Here is a 19,537-nt window from a genome sequence, read left to right on the forward strand (position 1 = left end):
GGACTTTTCCTTTTGTTTCTTTCTCTCATGGTGTTTTGTCCAATCTGTTGCTAAGAGATCATAATGACCAGTACTTAAAAAAGAGAAAATATGTAGCCAAGGGAGAAGGGGAGGAGTGCAGCTGGCTGCACCATTGTTTGTAGCTGAGGGGCATTCTCTTGGGAAGGGCAGAGATATTGCCAGATTTTGACTGGCACGTGAGGGGCTAGGGTGGGCTCCTCTTGTGCTCTCAGGATCGGTGGAGGGATAGCTGGTCTGCAGTCGCTACCCAGAGGATTTGCTGCCACTATGGAGCTTTTGTCCTCCTACTGTGTCTTTTACCATGGGTGAACTTTTGCTTGTTGGAGCAGCTGTTGAACGGGGACCTTATTAACACCCAATCCGACTGGAAAGGACCCTCACCGTCTATTTGGGTGCCTTAGGGGAAAACCTGGGAGCCTGACCCCCTCCCCATTCCTGGAGGGTATGTCCCTACTTCTTTCTGCGGCACTCACAGGCTTTTTCATAGCATTCTCAGCATCCTGGGTCTACCTGACCCCTGCAGCTCCTGCTAAGGCTGTGGAGTGTTCTGTTACATTTTGTTTGCCACCCCGAGGGGTGTGCCTGCCTTTGCAGACTCTGCTTTGAGGTTCCTGCTACAGCCTGCCTGCCGTTACCGTAGGAGGGAAATGCAACTGACCTCTCACCACAGCGCCCCCTGCATCTGCAGGGGAATCATCGCACCTGCCCTGCCTGGCTAGGAGCCAGCAGCGCCCCTCTGGCTGTGACTGTAACTACACCAAAGGGGAAAGGGCTTGACAACCGAGAGATGGCTATTTTTACTGGGTTTCTGGTTTTGTTTGTTGTTGCTGCCATTGTTGTTGTTTGTTTGCCTTGTTGTACGTATATGTACTAGTAAAGAACTGTTGTTACTCTTCCCATACCTTTGCCTGAAGGCCCCTTAACTTCCAGGTTATGATAATTTGGAGGGAAGGAGGTATTTTTTCCATTTCAAGAGAAGTTCCACCTTCCTTGACAGATCCCTGTCCTTCAAACCAAGACACTTAATAGACACAACTCTCACTACACCCCAGCTTTCAGTTTTTTAGAAATTGCAGCCGGAAATGAACTTGCTATACAAAGTAGTAAATCACTGGACTAATGCGAGACTAGGATACTGCAGCATGTTGTAAAGGAAAGTGCTCGAGCTGAACCTTCAGACTTACTGCAGGCTTAAAGAGAGTGAATGTGTTGTTACAGCACATTAAGAAGTTACAAAGTTGTATGTTGGACCGCTGCACTGTTTATTCCTGGGAAGTAAGGAAAACTGATTGATCTTGCAAAAAAGATAATGACAATATGTCAAAGAAATCCTGTAATGATGAAGTCCAAAACTTGGTGACCATTTTCCCCCCGTCCCAATACAAGCTGGTACCCAAATTGGGTTGATTGGTGGAATAATGTGTGCTAGAATGGTTTCACATTTTACAGCCAAGGTAGAAAGTAGGTTGTGGGCTTTTTTTGGGGAGAGAGAAGGGGCAGTGGTTGAGGAAAGCAGTTTGATCTAAGACTTGAAAAGCCTTGAGGAAATAACCCAAATAGCCTGTATTTCAGGAAATTATGATCTAGAAAGTGTAGAGGAGAGACACTGAAATTTTATGTGCTGGTCCTTTGTAGACCAAGTAGGGATGCTGCTTTTGTTAGTCTTAGTTTACAATACATGGATTGCACTTTCAATGTATCCAACTGTTTTCCAAACTGTTTAAGGGAGAGTTTTGTGTCTTCTTAATCTCCCCCATCTCAGAAGCAGGTGCTATGGGAACAGAAGTAGAACAGCAGCCTTGTGGATCTCCACCTCCAATCAGTCAGGATGCTCAGGAATTTTAATGTCTGCTTTGCTTTCTGGTTCTTTTCCAGGCAGCAGCATGGAACTGACCTGATGTTGGACAGTTGCATAGCAGCTCTTAGGGCCCCAAGCAACAGCAGTAAATCCGTCACACTTCACTTTCCAGTTGCTCTGCTTCTGGCTGACTATGGCTCTGAGCTGCTGCAGACACTGGGTGACAACACTGTTGGCTAAACTAGCCCTTTAAGTAGGCTGGAGTTTCTGCTGTAACTGGCTCTGCTTTCCCAATTGCTGGTGGAAATTTGGTAGCATGCCAGCGGCCTCTTCAAACCCTCAATTAGCTTTTAAAGTGCTATGGAAGTGCTAATTTTAATAGAATACATTAAAAAATGAAGTCTTGGGCAATGCAGGAAGAATCCCACGTTGGTTGATGGCATGTAAGTGATGTCATCAGTTGGCTTATTGTTGACAGTTATTAAACTAAGCAGGATTGTGCTCAAAGCACAGCTTGTGCTGACTAAGCTGTAGCACTGGACCTGCATTTAGCCTAGAAATGGAAACGAGATGTAGTCAGTTAGGGTTGAAGTTTCTTTCTGTTTATTCTGTATACGTTTTAATCCAGATTTATGGCCTCAGTTTGCTGATCTCCATTGGTGCAATCATAATTGCTTCCACCAAAGTCTGCTTGTGCAGAAGTGATAGACAAAATTTCCGTGTTGGCGTTCTTACAGCTTAGTTTGTATTCCCCTTATTGGATGACCAAGGATTTCCATGTGGGGACTTTTTTTTTGGCTGAGAAAAAAAAGTCTGTTGATAGTTGCTGCTTTTGTGACATGAAGTCCCTAAAATTTTAATCTTGGAAGATTTTAACTTTGGATGTAGTAATGTTACCATTTTAAAGTTCTTAGAACAACAGTGGATGTACTGAGATTGAGTCAACCAGTCTAAGTAAGTTTTCTGTCTTGCAGTGTAAATGGCCCTATTTGGCAACAAGGCGGCAAAGTTTAACTGTGCAAAGAGTGAGTGGATTTTGCTTATCTTAAAAAAGAAATCAGTTTCTTATTAAAACCAGATTTTATTGCTGAATTAATTTGTTTAGCAGTTTTTATATGTCAGAAATATATATTTAGATACTGATTCCCCCAATTGATCAAGTATTCCACTATAGGTATTATTTTGAGAAGTCAGTCTCTGTTTGTTCCTTATCCTTTGGGCATGATTAGGAGAACTTAGTTTCTATATAATTTGTAGGTTGTTAATGAGTATTGATCAAATCACTGTGAGGAACTCACATGGCAAATGACCTTTCTAACAATTTCTCTGTTATGTAAATACTCTTTCAATGAGTAGAACACTTTCCAGGAGGTTTTGCTGCCTAAATGGAATGTTGTGAAAACTTGTAAGACTGTCTCGTGGTCACCTAATGGACTAAATCGAAAAATGTTCTTCCCGTGTTAAACTAGATAAAGAGGAAGGGAAAATGTCACTCATTACTCTTTACCTAAAAGTTTTAGCTTGGGTTAGGCTTTCTTATATGTAGAAGAAAAACATTCCAGACTTTAGAAGAGAGACAAGTTGGAAAGTGTGGAACTGGAAAAACTTAGATCCTACTGGATGACATGACAGCAGAGCTCTGAGTAATGTTTAGGATGGTCAGCAAACTTTGGCTTTGACCTGCGTGAGGAACCACATGTTCCATAGCCAACAGCCTCAGGACTCATTCATGAAGGTGGGAGGTGTAACAAGTAGTTCCCAGAAGGATCAGGGTTTCCAGGAGGTCTTTCCAGGTTCTTCATTAGGTGTGTTAGACCAAGCCCTTGTGTGATAAAGGGCTGTTGGTCTCAGCAGTCTTAGCCCCCTCCCACCCCTCAGCAGCCACCATACCAGTGTTTCTTTATACAGGATGGGGTACAGCTGCCCCTGACCAGCTCTGCGGCTGCTGGTGCTATGAGCAGTTTGAGAAACTCAAGAGAAACCAAAGAATTTACATAGATTTTTGTTTTAAATTATGCTATTACTGATGTTTAGGAGAAGCAACAGTGTAAAGGAACTAAAGGTATCTGGTGACTTAAGTGTACTCATTTAGAACTGTAACATGGAAAGTGCCACTGATGCTGGAGACAGGAATGCAACAAGAACACACCGAGTTCATGCAGCAGCAGCTGAAGTTTATTGTTGGGAGTCTCCTTTTATAGCGGCTTCAAATTTCCCACACTTAAAAATGTGATTGATTAAGGGTCTTAACTCTGCCCAGTTCACTGAGCAACATGAGTGTATTCATGGTTCAAAGGGATTGGCTGGGCATGTTTGAGTTTGAATCTGACCCATCATTAATGTACACAGGGACTTGCTTACTTCTATTCTCTAACGAGCCAGGCTGGCCAAATTGGTGTCTGTTAGGCCAAATTGTCTGTGCAGCTTACAGACCAGCTGTCACAGTTCCCCCTTTCTGTTTTTAAAAAATGCGAAGTGTTCTCTGCCATCGCTCTGCAAGGGCCCTTTGCAGACAGGATGACAAAACAGCATGGTGACATAGACGATTCTCCCTAATTCCACAAGCCAAGCCTCTCCCAGGTAGTGATGTATCCCATATATCATTGAAGATGTAACATTCATACCCAGGAACTGTCAAACAGGATTACCAACAATACAGCTTTTCAAATTGGCATGCAGCAAGCTTATTACTGGGAAGTTACAAACTTACAACTTAACTCTATAAACAGGAAACATTTCAACTTTGGAACCATGGGAAATGCAACCAACAGGGGAAACAATCTTAGTTTGGGTTTCTGATTCATATCCTTAAATAGATAAAATCCTCAAGTCCTCATATTTTAAATATATAGAATCTTCATGCGAGAGTCACAAGGAAACCCCGATAAAGGTGGGAAGTTGGCAAGAGCAAAACACAGATCTGACCAATATGATTAATGCTACGTTTCTCCGTTTATTGTGTGAAAGATGGCAGCTTTTATACACTCTACATAGTTTACAGTTACAGGTAAATTCTCACTGGCACACAGCCCAGGGAAAAATGCAAACACTTATTGTTTAATAAACTCTTAAGGCAGCTACTGTGTCCACACCACTTACTATACTTGCTAACTACTATAAAACCCTCTGACCCTTGCTAACACCTTAAGTTATAATTCTAACTGCGCCACACTCTTGGCACTGATTTTCCACCTGCATCACAAACTCCTACAGGCCTCAGCACTGTGGCCCAAGGGCCTTAGCAATGCAGCCCAGTCTGGGTGATTCAATTATAGTCCAAATCTGCTACAAATCCCCCTTTTTCTTTTTGAATCAGCCAGACTGGGGTAGAGGCACACTTTACTATTTTTCACATACATATCAACAAATGAGATAACAACTTCTATTAAAACTGAAAACCATTAAGAAAAATTTTAAATGCAACAACTTAAAATGTTTTTGATAACAAACAACAACTGTCAACAGTAATACATGCGAAGTTAAATGACTGATTACTAAAATACTATCTTGTTGTCCCAGATTTTGCAACAGCTGAAAATCTTTTTCTCGGTGAAAACATGGGTATCCTTTCTCGAGCAAGGCTCCCAAGTTCACTCCAAAGTCTGTCCAGCTGTCATTGACAAGGTCAAATTGCCGAGTCAAAATGACTTGTATCTAGTTCTCTTTTTTGTGCAGAAAACATCTGGGTTTTCTAATAAAAACATCTCTAGGTAAAATCAAGGTGTGGCCAAGACCCTGACTTTATACTAGAGTGATATCTCTTAATATATTTTTTAAAAAAAACTCTTCACAGTACTCATTATTTTAAACTTAACTTACTTTACCTATCTTAACTTACTTGTTAACTTAAAACTTATTACTTTAAAATGAACCACAAAAATCCTACAAAACAGTTGACAACCTATATAACAATTCTGATGTAAAACTTGTGTATTCTTCCAGTCACACAAACAGATGACACTTCTCAGTGTTCCATCACTGCTGTTTTCCTTCGAAGCTTCTTTTGTCTGAGACACAACAACTCAACTGTTTAAATTGAATTAGTATATCTTAATTAAACCTAGAACAATTGAAAAGCTAGTATATCTTAATAAAACCTAATCTTAAATTCAACTTATGCTTAACAATGCCCACACTTAAAATAAATCGCACAGTACATCAAATCAAACATTCACTTAAACATTCACTCCTCTGTCATGACTCTAGATCTTTCTCTCATACTATGATGGGCTTCACTTTGCTTGTGTGTTTCATTCAGAGGAATCTGAACTTGTAGGTGCATTCAGAGGAATCTAAACTTGTCGGTGCAGGGCTCTTGCATCTTGCTCTTGCATTTTGATGGAATGTATCATGGCTTGGTGTTGAATCAAGCTTCCAGCCTCCAGCCAGTCCCGGCTCTCCCCGTTTTTCTTTTGCCATGGAAAAACAACGAGAAAAAGAGAGAGTTCATGCCTTGTGGTTTTTTGGTTTGTTTTTTTTTAATCTTTTGATGTAATTCACTTGCACTTTCTGTTTAGGTTTGCCATTGTTTGCTACGAGACAAAAGGACAGGGCTTTCATTCTCTGACTTATCTGAGTCAGACTCAGATGGAAGAGGGCATCCCACTGCTGCTGTGGTGGGTCGCGCCTGCGCCGCTCTCTCTGTTGCTGTCTCTGCCCGCGGTGCTGCAGACTTCCCCCTGCGCAGGAGAGAGGGTGGGCAGGAGAGAGAGTGGGTTGCACCGCATTGCTGCCGTCTCTGCGCTCAGCTCTGCCTTGATGTTTCGCCCCTTGGCTCTGCTCCATCCCACCTTCGGCTCCACCTGACTCTACGTCATTCACCACGCCTGCCGAACTGAGTCGGTGAATCGCTTCCTCTTCGCACGCAGTTGGTTTGGGCAGTGGAGAGGACACTTCTGCCGCCTGTGTCACATGGTCCAGGACATCCTGCGGACTGGAACAGACTGGCACAGACGTACCTTTCATCGGGCACATATTATAAAGTCCTAAACATTTCACGACTTTTGAGCATGGCTGAGGATCTGCTTTTTTAGCCTCCACCCCCTCTAGAGCTTGAATGGCAGCTTCGGCAGCCTTTCTCTTGGCAGAGACAGTCTGCAAGGTATTTACGACTTTTTTCCAGATCGCCCCCATTTCCTGCACGAATTTCCTGTCTCTGCCGCCTGCAATGGCTGTGTCCCACAGCAGATCTCCTATTTCACGCCATTTAGAGACCCTGAACGCTAGAGACGGTTTACGTAATTTCCCTCTTTCCTTGGCCCACAGAGCCAATTGTTCTAAGTCACTTTCCTTTAGTTTTTCACCTCTCTTTGAGAGGAAATCCAGCAAAAGCCACGTGGCCGCTTTCAGTTCTGCTTCCATGCTAACTCACTCAGCTTTTGCCTCTCACCACGGCTCACCTTCTCCCATGACGTGGCGACCTCTGTTGTGGACCAACTTCCCCGCTCCGTAACGTCCAACCCAGGGTTAAACACGGAGGCTACAAGTTGCTCTGCTCTTTGTCGGAGGCTTCATGCTCCAGAGCCCCTTCCAATGCCCATGGAAGTAGGCTGACGGAGTCTTCTGGAATCTGGATTCAAAAAGAAAAATAAATCATTAAAACCATCAAAACCCGCATAAAGCGCAGGGTCCCTGCCGTTTCGGGTGCCAGACGGAAGTCGCAAGGAAACCCTGATAAAGGTGGGAAGTTGGCAAGAGCAAAACACAGATCTGACCAATATGATTAATGCTACATTTCTCCGTTTATTGTGTGAAAGATGGCAGTTTTTATACACTCTACAAAGTTTGCAGTTACAGGTAAATTCTCATTGGCACACGGCACAGGGAAGAATGCAAACACTTATTGTTTAATAAACTCTTAAGGCAGCTACTGTGTCCACATCACTTACTATACTTGCTAGCTACTCTAAAACCCTCTGACCCTTGCTAACACCTTAAGTTATAATTCTAACTGCGCCACACTCTTGGCACTGATTTTCCACCTGCATCACAAACTCCTACAGGCCTCAGCACTGTGGCCCAAGGGCCTTAGCAATGCAGCCCAGTCTGGGTGATTCAATTATAGTCCATATCTGCTACATTCATGTCCTTGAATAGATAAAATCCTTAAATACACCTGTCACCTTTAAAAGTGCCAGATCTCCATGTAGCAATTGCACAAGTTGTTTAAATCACTGTTCTGCAATGTCTGCTGGAGCATCATAACAAAGGTGTTGTCTCTGGTCCAGAGCAGAATGTAGGGCAGGATGGACATACCTGGCTGGTGCCCAGTGTGTTCTGGGTGTCCATGGAAACACACACGTACCGTGTCCCCACTTAATACGTTCCATGCATCTTCCGACTTACTAGTGATAATATCTTTTACCATTGCTCTAGGTTTAGGCAATTGGACATCACTAAATAACTGCAGTGATTAAAGGTGATTTAAAATTACTGTATTCTGGGATTGTTCTGGTACTGTTATGTGATTCAAGGTATAAACAGCTTTTGCCACTCTCCTCTGTGGAGTTTCACCACACATTCCCTCTTTCTGTTTATCTAGGATGCGTTTTAAGGTGCCACGTGCACGTTCTACTATGGCCTGTCCTGTTGCTAAGTGAGGAACACCAGTATGGTGTGATACACCTCAGAGGTGTAGGAATTGTCTCGTTTTTTGTGATGTATATGCAGGGCCACTGTCTATTTTGATGTTACGGGGGATACTCAAAGCAGAAAAGGCTAATCGCCTATGTCCGATGGCATCCTGACCTTTTTCTCCTGTATGAACTGATGCCAGTATAGCTGAGGAGAAAGTATCAATTGACACATGTACATATTTTAGGCATCTGAATTTGGGAATATGTGTGATATCTTTTTGCTAGAGTTGTAACGCTTTTAAGCCACAGGGATTAACTCCCATCTGCAGTGTGGCCTTGGCAGTCAGCACAGGTATTGACTATATTACAAGCCTCTGTGTTTGACAGCAGAAATTGCCTCTATAGGGCTTGAATAGCTTGATGGAAGAAGGCATGTGATTCTTTTGCTTGTGCAAGCACGTCTGGCTGTGGTGCTGTCCTGGAAGGGCCAGCTTGGGGATCTGCTCATGCGTTGCCCTCTGCAACGAAACCTGGGAGATTTGTATGACTTCTAATGTGCAGGATGTAGTAAGGGCAAATTCTGGCCTGGATGGTATACCACAAAGATTTTAGTAGGCCAAATAATTGTGCATTGTCAATTTCTTTTAACAGGGCTCGGTGTAATCTTTGTGTGATGTCTGCGACGTAGGCAGAATCAGTGACAATATTTAAAGGAATATGGGGGAAATGCTGAAAAACCATAGCTACAGCATGTAGCTCCACCAGCTGAGGTGATCCACTCTCATAACCTTCCAATGTTTGCCATTCACTTTTTTCTTTCCATGTCACAATGTTTTTTCCTGTTTTCCCAGAGTCATTGGTAAATATAGTAATGCCTTTTGAGGGTGTACGACTATTCAGAGGTTTTAGTGATAGTGGAGTGGTTTTCCTCACTTGCAATAATGTATGACTCGGTATACGGTAATCAATTTACCCTGAGAAATTTTGCAAGGCTCTTTGTAAAGCTGTGCTGTTGGCATAGCACCATTCAAATTGTGTCACAGGTATAATAATTTTGGAAGGATCTTTTGCACTCAGTTGTAAACCTCTTTGACAGCATTTGATGATTACCTGGGCAATTAACTCAAAAATGGTAGGTGCTGTTTTTTTAGGTTGATGGGGTAGGAACATCTGGCATTTGATGATTAACTGGGAAATTTACTCAAAAGTGGTAGGTGCTGTCTTTTTATGTTGGTGGGGTAGGAACATCCACTCCAAAACACGCAGAGGGTCAGACCACTGAGTATCCAATTGTCCAGTAATAGCAGTAGGATGAAGAGGATGAAAATCAGCAATGAAAATAAATGCAGTAATACACACTTCTAGGCATATCCAGTGGACTTATCTGTTTGCGATAGCCTGCTCTACTATTTCAAGGGTGGCTTTTGCATCTGGTGTAAATTTCCTGGGAGAATTTAGATCAGGATCACCCTTTAGGAGGTGAAATAAGGATGCTAATTGTGGGATGGTCAACCCTAGATAGGGTCTGAGCCACCTAATGGTACCGAAAAGTTCTTGTGCATCCTTTAAATTTTGAATTTTTGTTGAGAATTGAATTGTCTGGGGCTGTATAGTCTGTTCCATAATCTTTAGTCCAAGGTATTTCCAGGGTGGTTACTGCTGTACCTTTTCTGGTGCTACTTGCAGCCCAGATGTTTTTAATGCTTGCATCAGGCTTGGCCAAATCTGTGAAAGGTCTTTTTTAGTTGGTATTGTCTTAAGATACTGTCCATGTAATGATACGAGTATGTTCCCAGAAATTGTTCTCTGACAGATGATGATGCCTGAGCAATGTACTATTGACAATTTGTGGGGCTGTTTTTCATACCTTGTGGCAAGACTTTCCATTGACAATGCTCCACTGGTCCAGTGTTATTAATAGAAGGCACCATGAAAGCAAACTTTGGGGTATCATTTGGATGTAAAGGAATAGTAAAGAAGCAATCGTTTAGCTTCACAATTAGAATATCCCAGGTGGCAGGAATCATTGTAGGAGATGGCATGTCCGGTTGTACGGCACCCATGCTCTCCATGACTGAATTGATTTTTCTCAAGTCATGGAGCAACCTCCATTTCTTGGACTTCTTTTTTATAGCAAATACTGGAATGTTCCAAGGGCTTGTGGATGGTTGTATGTGCTCTTGAGCCAGTTGTTCCTATACTAAAGATTTAAGGGCATGTAGCTTCTCTTTCTCTAGGGGCCACTGTGGTACTCACCCAGGTTGAGTTGTAAGCCATTTTAGGGCTAGTGTAGGATACTTTATGTCCTTTAGAACAGTGGCCCCTGTTAAAAGTGCGTCCCCACCTGGACTTCCCATGCAGATAGAATATCCCTTCCCCACAGGTTAAGTGGTGCTGCAGTGATGTAAGGTCTAATTGTAGCTCTTTGACCTTCAGGTTTTTTGACCAACAGATCTATTACTGAAACAGCTCTGTTTGGTGCCTCTGAAGCCAGCAACAGCAGATCCCACAGGCATGGTGGGCCATGATGAAGGCCAAATGTTGGCAGAGATGATGGTGACATTTGTCCCTGTGTCACTCATCCCACTGACCTTTATTTGTGAGGGCCTTTACCGGGGCGTCATGATAGTACACACCATGTTGGGTCTCTGATCACACATGACCTAGGTCCAAAATACCTGAGGTTCTCCTGTCAACCCAAAGCCTTCGTTTCCCCACACCTTTGGGATCTGTTTTTGGGACAGAAGACTTAAAAGGGATAAGTTGGACTATTTGGGTTTTTTCAGGGATAGTCACGGGTGGAGTAGGGTGTTGACACCATTGCATATATTTTTCCAGTAAAATCTTGAGTCCGGAACACCAGGGTGTACAAAGATACCGTGTAGCATGGCACTGGACCTTCTAATACACAGTGCACTCAATCCTCTCCCGATAGGTCCCTGAGCTTCAAGAGGTACTTCATGTACCTTTAAGGGGTTATAGTTATTGAGATGGAGGTGGCTCCATTCCAGTGGCTCGTCTAGTCCTTGCGGTGAGTTGGTCACACAGGCTTGCACAGGAAGGTGAGGAGATGCTTGTATCCTCGTGCATCTCCTCATCATGCTGTTTCCCTGGTTCTTAAAAGATTCCTTAAAATATTGTTTATTAGTATAGATTTTCTATTTGCATTGTCTGGCCACATGACCAGGTTTCCCCCACTGCCTACAATTAATGTCTATATTCCTCTGTCCTTGAAATGTCCTTGTTAGAATGAGTTTACAGGGACAGTTCACTTTTAGGTGGCCTTGTTGTCCACATCTGTAACACAGGGGTATCAATTTAACAGCAGCTGCAATGGAATCTGCTAACAAGGATACATTGTGGGAATTAGATCTAACCTTGGCACAGGCATTTATCATTTCATCTAATGATGGATTTTCATTAGGCAGCAGTTCTATAATCCTGCAACAATGTTCATTAGCATGGTCCCTTGCCAATTGCAAAATTAAATTATTTCTGACTTCTGTATTCACAATTTGTTATTCCATAGCATCCTGTAATCTCTCTATAAATTGTAGATATGGTTCTTTTTCCCCTTTTCTGATTTTGAATGTGTTTGGGTCGGGTTGGCCATGTTTGCTACCTTAAACAATGCATGCACCCCCTAGTCTTTTACCTGTGCCAGCACCAATGGGCACAACCTGGCTTGAAGTCATGGGTCCCCCAGTGGTGGTAGTCCTAGGAGTTGAGGAATCCCTGCCTCATAATGTTGGTCTTGTTGTGGGACCTTTAGATTTCTTAATTCCTGTTCTGTGCTGTGTTGCCATGTCAATTCGAAAACCATATACCAAACTGTTGTAAACATTAATTTTACCAGTTGCTTTATATCAAAGGGAGTTATCTTCTCAGTGGTTAGGAATCGTAGCATATTAGCAACGGCAGGCCAACCCGATCTGTGCTTAGCAACTAGCTCATGCAGTTCAGAAAGAACTGGCCATTGGAAAGGGATGTATTTATCAGGTGTAGTTCCATTGCCTCTTAGCACGAGATATACTGCAACTGCCCCATCCTCAGGCTCCCTGCCCTATAATGTGGGCACATTAATTTTTTCTGCCCCTTCATAGTCCCCACTCATGATAGCCGCTTGCTTTACCTGCTGCCAGGTGTTCACTGAATTGGGCAGGGCTGTTGGCAACGCAGTGACGGTGACACTATCTCAGGGTCCTGTAGAGTGACAATGGCTCTGGCTTTCTCTGTTGGTATCCTTTGAGTCCCGAGTCGGTATATAGTCCAGGGGTGGCTCCAGCAGCAGCAGCGAGCTCGTGGTGGCAGCGGTAACTTTAGGATCTCCCAATCCACTGCTGCTTCTGGGTATTGTGTCTAGTTGGTATCCTGGTACCCCTGATGATGTGTTTCCCAGGCTGGCCCATGAGTGAGAGTGACAGCTGGGCACACCCCCCAGAGGCTGGGTCAAAGGTGTGGTCTCGAAGCCAGGTCAGTCAGCTGCGGGAGGAGGCGGTCCAAGCACCTCTGCAATGGCAGGGGGTGTGTGTGTCTCCAGTGCATGCGGGTGAAATGGTCACGCAGGCGCAGTTCAGACAGCTGTAAGGTACTCTGTCTCTGTGGGAGCCATGTGCCCCTGCAGAGTGGTGGCAGAGCCAAGTGTAGTCTGGTGCTGTCACATAGCGCGGCTCAGTGGCAGACACTGCTCCACAGCAGCTAGTGAAAGGTGCTGCTTCAAAGCAGCTAGTGGCAGGGCACAGAGCAGCAGAATAGGAAATCGTGTCTTCAGGGGTCTCAGCCAGTGCAGCAGGGCACAGGGGAGCTGGAAGATGCTCATTCAACATAGCATGGCAGCGTGGGGTGTTTCTGCTGCTTGAAACAGCACCACAGCAGCTTGGTTCAGCTGCAGCAGCAGGACATTCTTCTGGCATGTTGTCCTTGCCTGGGGCGGCAGCAGGGTGCTGGGCAGCTGCAGGACGTTCTGCAGGCAGGTCGTCCCCTCATGGGGAAGCTTTGTGGCTCCAGGTGGTTTCGTGGTGTGATGCGGCTACTCCACCCATCCTTCTCCCCTGCTCTCCTGGTGCAGCACCCACGCTTCCCACCGCCTCACCCGGTGCCCTGTTCTCGCCACGTGCCATGATGGGCGGTGCCTGCAGCATCCCCTCCACCGTCCTTGCGTCCTGCTTGTTCCCCAACTGTCTTAGCAAGTCCAGGATGAGCCTCCAGGGCTTGATAACACTGATGACAGTCTCATCAGCAATAGTGGCTGCTGCAAGTGTGTATCTGTCAGCCTGCTCCCACGTTTTTAAGTCCAGGGCGGCCCCTTCAGACACATCCAGTCTGTGGCTCACACCCCTTTATCAAGGCTAGTAAAGCCTGTTTATCATACTTTATCCCTCTATTCCTTAAAATAAAAGTCCATACCTGGAGGGTAGGGTCTTCTGGTATCAAAGCCCATGCTCCCATTTTCCTGGTGGTGTGTTAAAGGGGTCCAGATCCATGCGGCTCCTCCACACTGCTCTTTGTAGCTCTCCAGGCTGCTCACAGCTCTCCACACTGCCCCGCCAGGATTCCATAGCTCTCCAGGCTGCTCTTCGCAGCTCTCCACACTGTGGGCAGCTATTCCCTGCTGCCCCACTCTGTCTCCCTGCTCTACCTGCAGCAGCTTTTTCTATCATGTTGGCATCACCAATTGTTGATGTTGGAGACAGGAATGCGACAAGAACACCGAGTTCATGCAGCAACAACTGAAGCTTATTGTTGGAGCTCCCTTTTACAGGGGCTTCAAATTTCCCGTGCTTACAAATGTGATTGGTTAAAGGTCTTAACTCTGCCCAGCTCACTGGCCAATGATATGGGTGTATTCATGGTTCAAAGGCATTGGCTGAGGTCCCCTGTTCAAGTTTCAATCCGACCTATCATTAACGTACACAGGGGCTTGTTTACTTCTATTCTCTAATGAACCAGGCTGGTCGAGTTGGTGTCATGGCCAGTTTATCTGTGCAGCTTACAGACCAGCTGTGGCTGTCACAGTAAAAGTCCTAAATCACAAGACCTTGTTTATTAGTATTGCTAGCACAGTTTGTTTCCATGTGCAACTACTCTCTTTTTCTAATAGATACAATAGTTTCTACTCCGTATGAATTTTAAGGAAGATGTTAATGTCTCTCTTAGGCCTGTTTTTGCTATCTTTTTCCTCTACCTGATTATTTTCCAATAAATATGGAAAAGAATTGGTTTTCTCTCTTCACTCTGAAGCCAGGGCTAACAATTAATAACGCACCATAATCATTTAAAGTTTTCAAACGTGATTCAATTAAGAAACCTGTGTTTTTGCCACAGAAGGGCCCATAGCATAGTGGGAGATACTGAAGAATGTTTCATGTTCCTAGCTGGGTAACTGTGTGTTAGCTAAGGGATACTTGCAATTTTTTCTAAAGCTGGCCTGTGGTAACTGCTTGTGGGTATCTATTTTCATGTTAATAGTGATTTAACTTAAATAAGGTACCTGCAATTACCTCTTCTCTCACTTGCAGCCTTGTCAGCATGAGTTGAATTGAAAAATTGAGGAGTAGATTTTATACTTGATTGAATTTAAAGACTTTGTGGTTTTCTTCATAAACTGTGCAAGTTACACAGAATGGTTTGTGGTTGTGGGACCTTAAAGGTCATCCAGTTCCAGCCCCCTGCCATGGGCAGGGCCACCTTGCACTAGACCAGGTTGCTCCAACCCCCATCCAACCTGGCCTTGAACGCTTCCAGGCATGGGGCAGCCACAGCTTCTCTGGGCAACCTATGCCATGGCCTCACCACTCTCAAAGACAAGAATTTCAGCCCAGTATCCCATCCAGCCCTGCCTTCCTTATGCTTCCTCATTTGATATTTGGGAATGGAAGCTGACAGTCTGAGTTCACATTCCTTCTGCTGATTTTGACGTGTTTGCACGTGTGGGGAACCTTTATTACAGCTATAACTTTCTCCTTTCAGGCTCCACAGAGCTCAGTGTGCAATTAAACAGACTCAGGTAACTGTTCAGAAAATAGGAAGGGAGATTGAAGAAAAGCTGAGATGTACATCTACAAGGAATGAACTGGTATGTTTGATTTATTAAAAACTTATTTTCTGGGCTTGCTGAAGCATCTGACTGATGTCTTTACTGTAAACTTGTTTTTTTTTTTTTGTTAACACTTGATCTTGAAATCTTTCTTTACATCTGTCATTTTAAATGGGAGCTGATCTGAGAGCTTTGTAATATCATCAGTTTGAGTTGTGTGAGTTACTTAAATGGATTGATAAATTTGTTATCCTGTTTTTACCTTTATTTTGTACAATCGTGCTATCAAAGCATAAACATTGCACAGTGCACCAAAGAAGTCTTTCAGGAAAAACAAACTTGTAATGATTTATATGAAACTTGACAGGAGCCTGTGGTGGATTTAGAGTGAGGTGAGCCTACTTGGCTGTATCTTCTTGTACCCTGACTCCCTTTGGATGAACAGAATTCATACAAATGCTCTCACTCAAAAGACATATTCATTTTAAACAGAAATTAAACCAGTGACTTTTAAGAGCGGTTTTGCCTGCTCTCCTCCCCTCCCCAGAGAAGTCTGTTGACATTAGTTTCTGCTTTCTGCCCAGGAAAGCTGATTTTGGTTCAAAGATGTGTTGAACTAAGGAGTGGTTTGTGGTGACTTCATTATGTTGGTACTCACTGGTATGTGTCTGGTGCCTTGCAAAGGGCACATTTGCAGTGTGAAGTTAATTTATTGCTGTAAAGCAGATTCTGAGTTGAGAGTACTCAGCTAAATTCCAAAAGTTTCAAACCTGCTTCCACGATTTGACAAAATGGGAAAAATGGGAGCTTGGTAACCTGCTGTTATTACAGGGGTTATATTGTAGATGAAGGGGTGAAGAAGTCACCTTCCATAAGGGGCAGTGTAAAAGCTCTTTTGAGTTATTCCAATCCAGAGCTTCTTTGCCTTCTTTTGGTATCTTGACTGTTTAATCATAACCTTTTCACTTACGGATATGCTTGTCCCTCCTTGTAAAGGCTTTTCATTTTTAAACATCTGAGAGCAAAACTGTATCATATGATCCTAGTATGTTTTTGGTTGGAACAGACCTTAAAGCTTATCCAGTTCCAATATCCTGCCCTAGGCAGGCATGCCTTCCATTAGACTAGACTGCTCCAAGCCCTGTCCAGCCTGGCCTTGAACATTTCCAGGCATGGGGCAACCACAGTTTCTGTGGGTAACCTGTGCCAGGGCCTCCTCACCCTCAGCGCCAAGAATTTTGTTCCCAATATCCCATCCAGCCCTGCTTTCTGGCAGTGGGAAGCCATTTCCCATTGTCCTGTCATTTCAGGCCCTTGTTCAAACTCCCTCTCTGTCTCTCTTGGACCACCTGGGTTCTAAGGTCTCCCCGGAGCCTCTTCTGTTTTCCAGACTGAACACTCTCTCAGCTTTTTCTTTGTATCCTCTTATTCTCAGCATCCTGAAGCTGGGAATTGAATTTAATAGTGCAGCTTGAACATCTCCAGCCTTTTTCCAGCTCCTGCCTCCACTTTGTATAGACTTCTTACTGCTCACCTTCCCTCTTGCTGGTGAGCCTTTTGCCAGGAAATGAATGCTCATCCTGCTGCTAGTGCTGTGCTGTCAGTTTTTATGTCCTGGTGAAGCAGCATTCTTAATTTTTGGTCTGGGCTCAAGAGAAGAGATGCATCCCACAGGAGGAGCAAGTACTGTGGCACACAGCTACATTGCTTTCCTTCCAAAGCAGCAAAATTATTAGAGTTTTTGGGAATCTGCTTCATGTGGTAATCTATGAACTCGGTTCTTAGGCTCTAGTCTTGTCCTGTTTTTTCCTTCCCTCCTATCACCTTTTCATGAAACTGCTTCTGTGTAGAAAAACTTTTTTTTAAGCTGTATTTCTTCCCATAGAAAAAGGAGAGTGAATGTTTACAGTTGAAGATCCTGGTGCTTCGTAATGAACTGGAGCGGCAGAAGAAGGCCCTTGGTAAAGAAGTAGCCTTGCTGCATAAGCAAAAAAGTACTTTGCTTGACAGAGGTAAGTGTAGGAACCTTAGCAGAGTTTATGACCAGAAAGAAAGTGCTGGTTTCTTTTCTATTTTCATTGCCTGGCTGTAATGTGCTTGTGTTTTTTTCTTCATCTGAAATTTGCAGCCAGGTGTAATTTCTTCACTCTCTCTTTTATACTGAGTTTCAGACAGCGGTTTCTGATATCTTGTCTCTAAATAACTTCTTACTATGGCACTTCTCCAAAGCAATCTTAAATCTGTGTTTAAGTGACATTTTATGAGAACATCAGAAGAACTGTAGTATAGTACAGTAAACACTGCCATGATAAAGGGACTTCATAATGTCAAGAGGGAAGTTGCTGTACCTGTGATTTGGATTCAGTTTTAAGCATTAGAAGACAAAAATCCTTCTTAATATTTTAATACGTAAGTGACAGATGAAATGCTCAGTAATCTTGACATTATCTTTACCGGGCATGTCTCCTATAGTGAAATGCTGTGTCGCTGCCTCTTTGGAGCTCACCAAGACCAAACTATACAGGTTTGGTCTTGTTGCAGATTTTTTTTGTTTTCAGTACTTAGTTGAGTCTAAAGTAATTAGTCACTACAAAAAGAATATTTTTTGCCATGTACTTTATTGTGGCTATGCAAGTATTGAGACCCCATAACTGGACTACTGTACTGTGTGGTTGTGAGTGGAATAGGTATTAAAGGAGGATGAAATCTGATGAGTTGTATTTGGCTGGTGAATGGTGTGTAGTGCATGAAGACATGTGCCTCCTGTGCTGATGTTCTCTAGTTTGGGAGCATAATATGGAAAATGGGAGGGTAAGAAAAAGTGGAGGATTATTGCCAACATTTTGTCAGTATCTACTTTTAAAACTTTGGATAACTAAGAATATACTTTATACTATTTTTTTTCCTGATTCCTCATGTTGCTTAGAAAATGCATTTGGGACTGAATACCAGAAACTTGAAGAGCATAATGAATCTCTGTATGAATTAAGAAAGGAATGCACTGCTAAGAGGTAAAAGGACCTGTGTTCATTCTGTAACTTGAAAAAAAAGATAACCTTGAGAGCAGGCCATTGAAAATGCGACTTCTGGTACCACATTCTTCCTCATGTTGCCCTAAAACTTCTGTTAAGGCATCCCTGCTACAATTTATAGATATCTGAAGTGATAATTACCAGTGGCAAGTCTAGAGGAGAAGAAAACAGATGGTCGGTTGTACATGTAGACTCTGATAGGACTTCTAGGTGTGTTTTAGTGTTTTTCCATAGCTTTGTAATACCTGATTCTTGCAGGCAAAATGTGTCTATAATGTATGATATGCCTGAAAACAAAAACTAGTTTTGTGTGCTATATCTTTTGGGGGTGGATTTACCTAACTTTTTGGAGGATAGGAGGTGATAATTGGAAAGCTGCAGAAGGGACATGACAGCTTAATACCTTTTTTTGGAGCTTTTGAAGAAAATAATGATTTTGGAATCTCTTTCCCCAAAGAGAACAGTTTTTGAAGACAAATGCCCAGCAGACTATTCGATGCAAGCAGTTGCTGTCAGAGCTATCCTACATCTACCCTATTGATTTGGTATGTTTTCAACATCCTGACAATCTGCTCAATGTGAAATGGACTTCCTATTTATTACACTGCAAACAAATATTATGCTTTTTTTGTGACAGAATCTGCTCTTTGCTCATTCTGTTTATTTCAGCTTTTTCTTACATTTGGTCTTTAGATTACAAACTTTACCAGGAGGGAGCTTATGCCAGTACCTCTTACACAGTGTCCTCTATGAAAACAGAATAGCAATAATTTAATGGCTGTTTTCCATTTTGTGTACAATTACATAAAATAACCTTGACACTGGGCTAGCTGAGAGCACAAAAACATACGTTAAAATGTTGAGCTTCAAAATCTTTTGTGTACTGAATTAATATGAAGCTCTTCACTCTTTAAAAAAGTTGCATTTATTTTCCAAACTATGGGAGATGTTTAGTAAAATACTGTGTCAGTCACTCTAAGTTTAATTAAATATTTAGGCGTTTTATTTTTATTTTATCTTATTGTTTGTTAGCTCTGTTGTCATGTTTTATGCAGGTTTTGGTGTTCTGGATGTT

At 43.1% G+C, this 19,537-nt stretch overlaps 1 protein-coding gene across 6 annotated transcripts in view; it reads left to right on the forward strand.

Moving 5' to 3' along the window:
• The window catches only part of UVRAG (UV radiation resistance associated), a 282,645-nt gene that overhangs the window by 32,636 nt on the left and 230,472 nt on the right, over positions 1-19,537 (forward strand). For all 6 annotated transcript variants that reach the window (XR_010725357.1, XM_066208721.1, XM_066208727.1 and 3 more), the window contains exons 7-10: positions 15,364-15,469; positions 17,316-17,442; positions 18,357-18,441; positions 18,920-19,007. Coding sequence is in view for 5 of the 6 variants with exons in the window: in XM_066208721.1 (XP_066064818.1) it covers positions 15,364-15,469; positions 17,316-17,442; positions 18,357-18,441; positions 18,920-19,007 (406 nt within the window). In the remaining variant the exon portion in view is untranslated. The remainder of the gene's footprint in view (positions 1-15,363; positions 15,470-17,315; positions 17,443-18,356; positions 18,442-18,919; positions 19,008-19,537) is intronic.

The sequence above is a fragment of the Chamaea fasciata genome, unplaced genomic scaffold, assembly GCF_029207755.1.
Source record: "Chamaea fasciata isolate MVZ Bird 193981 ecotype frontalis unplaced genomic scaffold, bChaFas1.0.hap1 SCAF_2, whole genome shotgun sequence".
Lineage (NCBI taxonomy): Eukaryota > Metazoa > Chordata > Aves > Passeriformes > Sylviidae > Chamaea > Chamaea fasciata.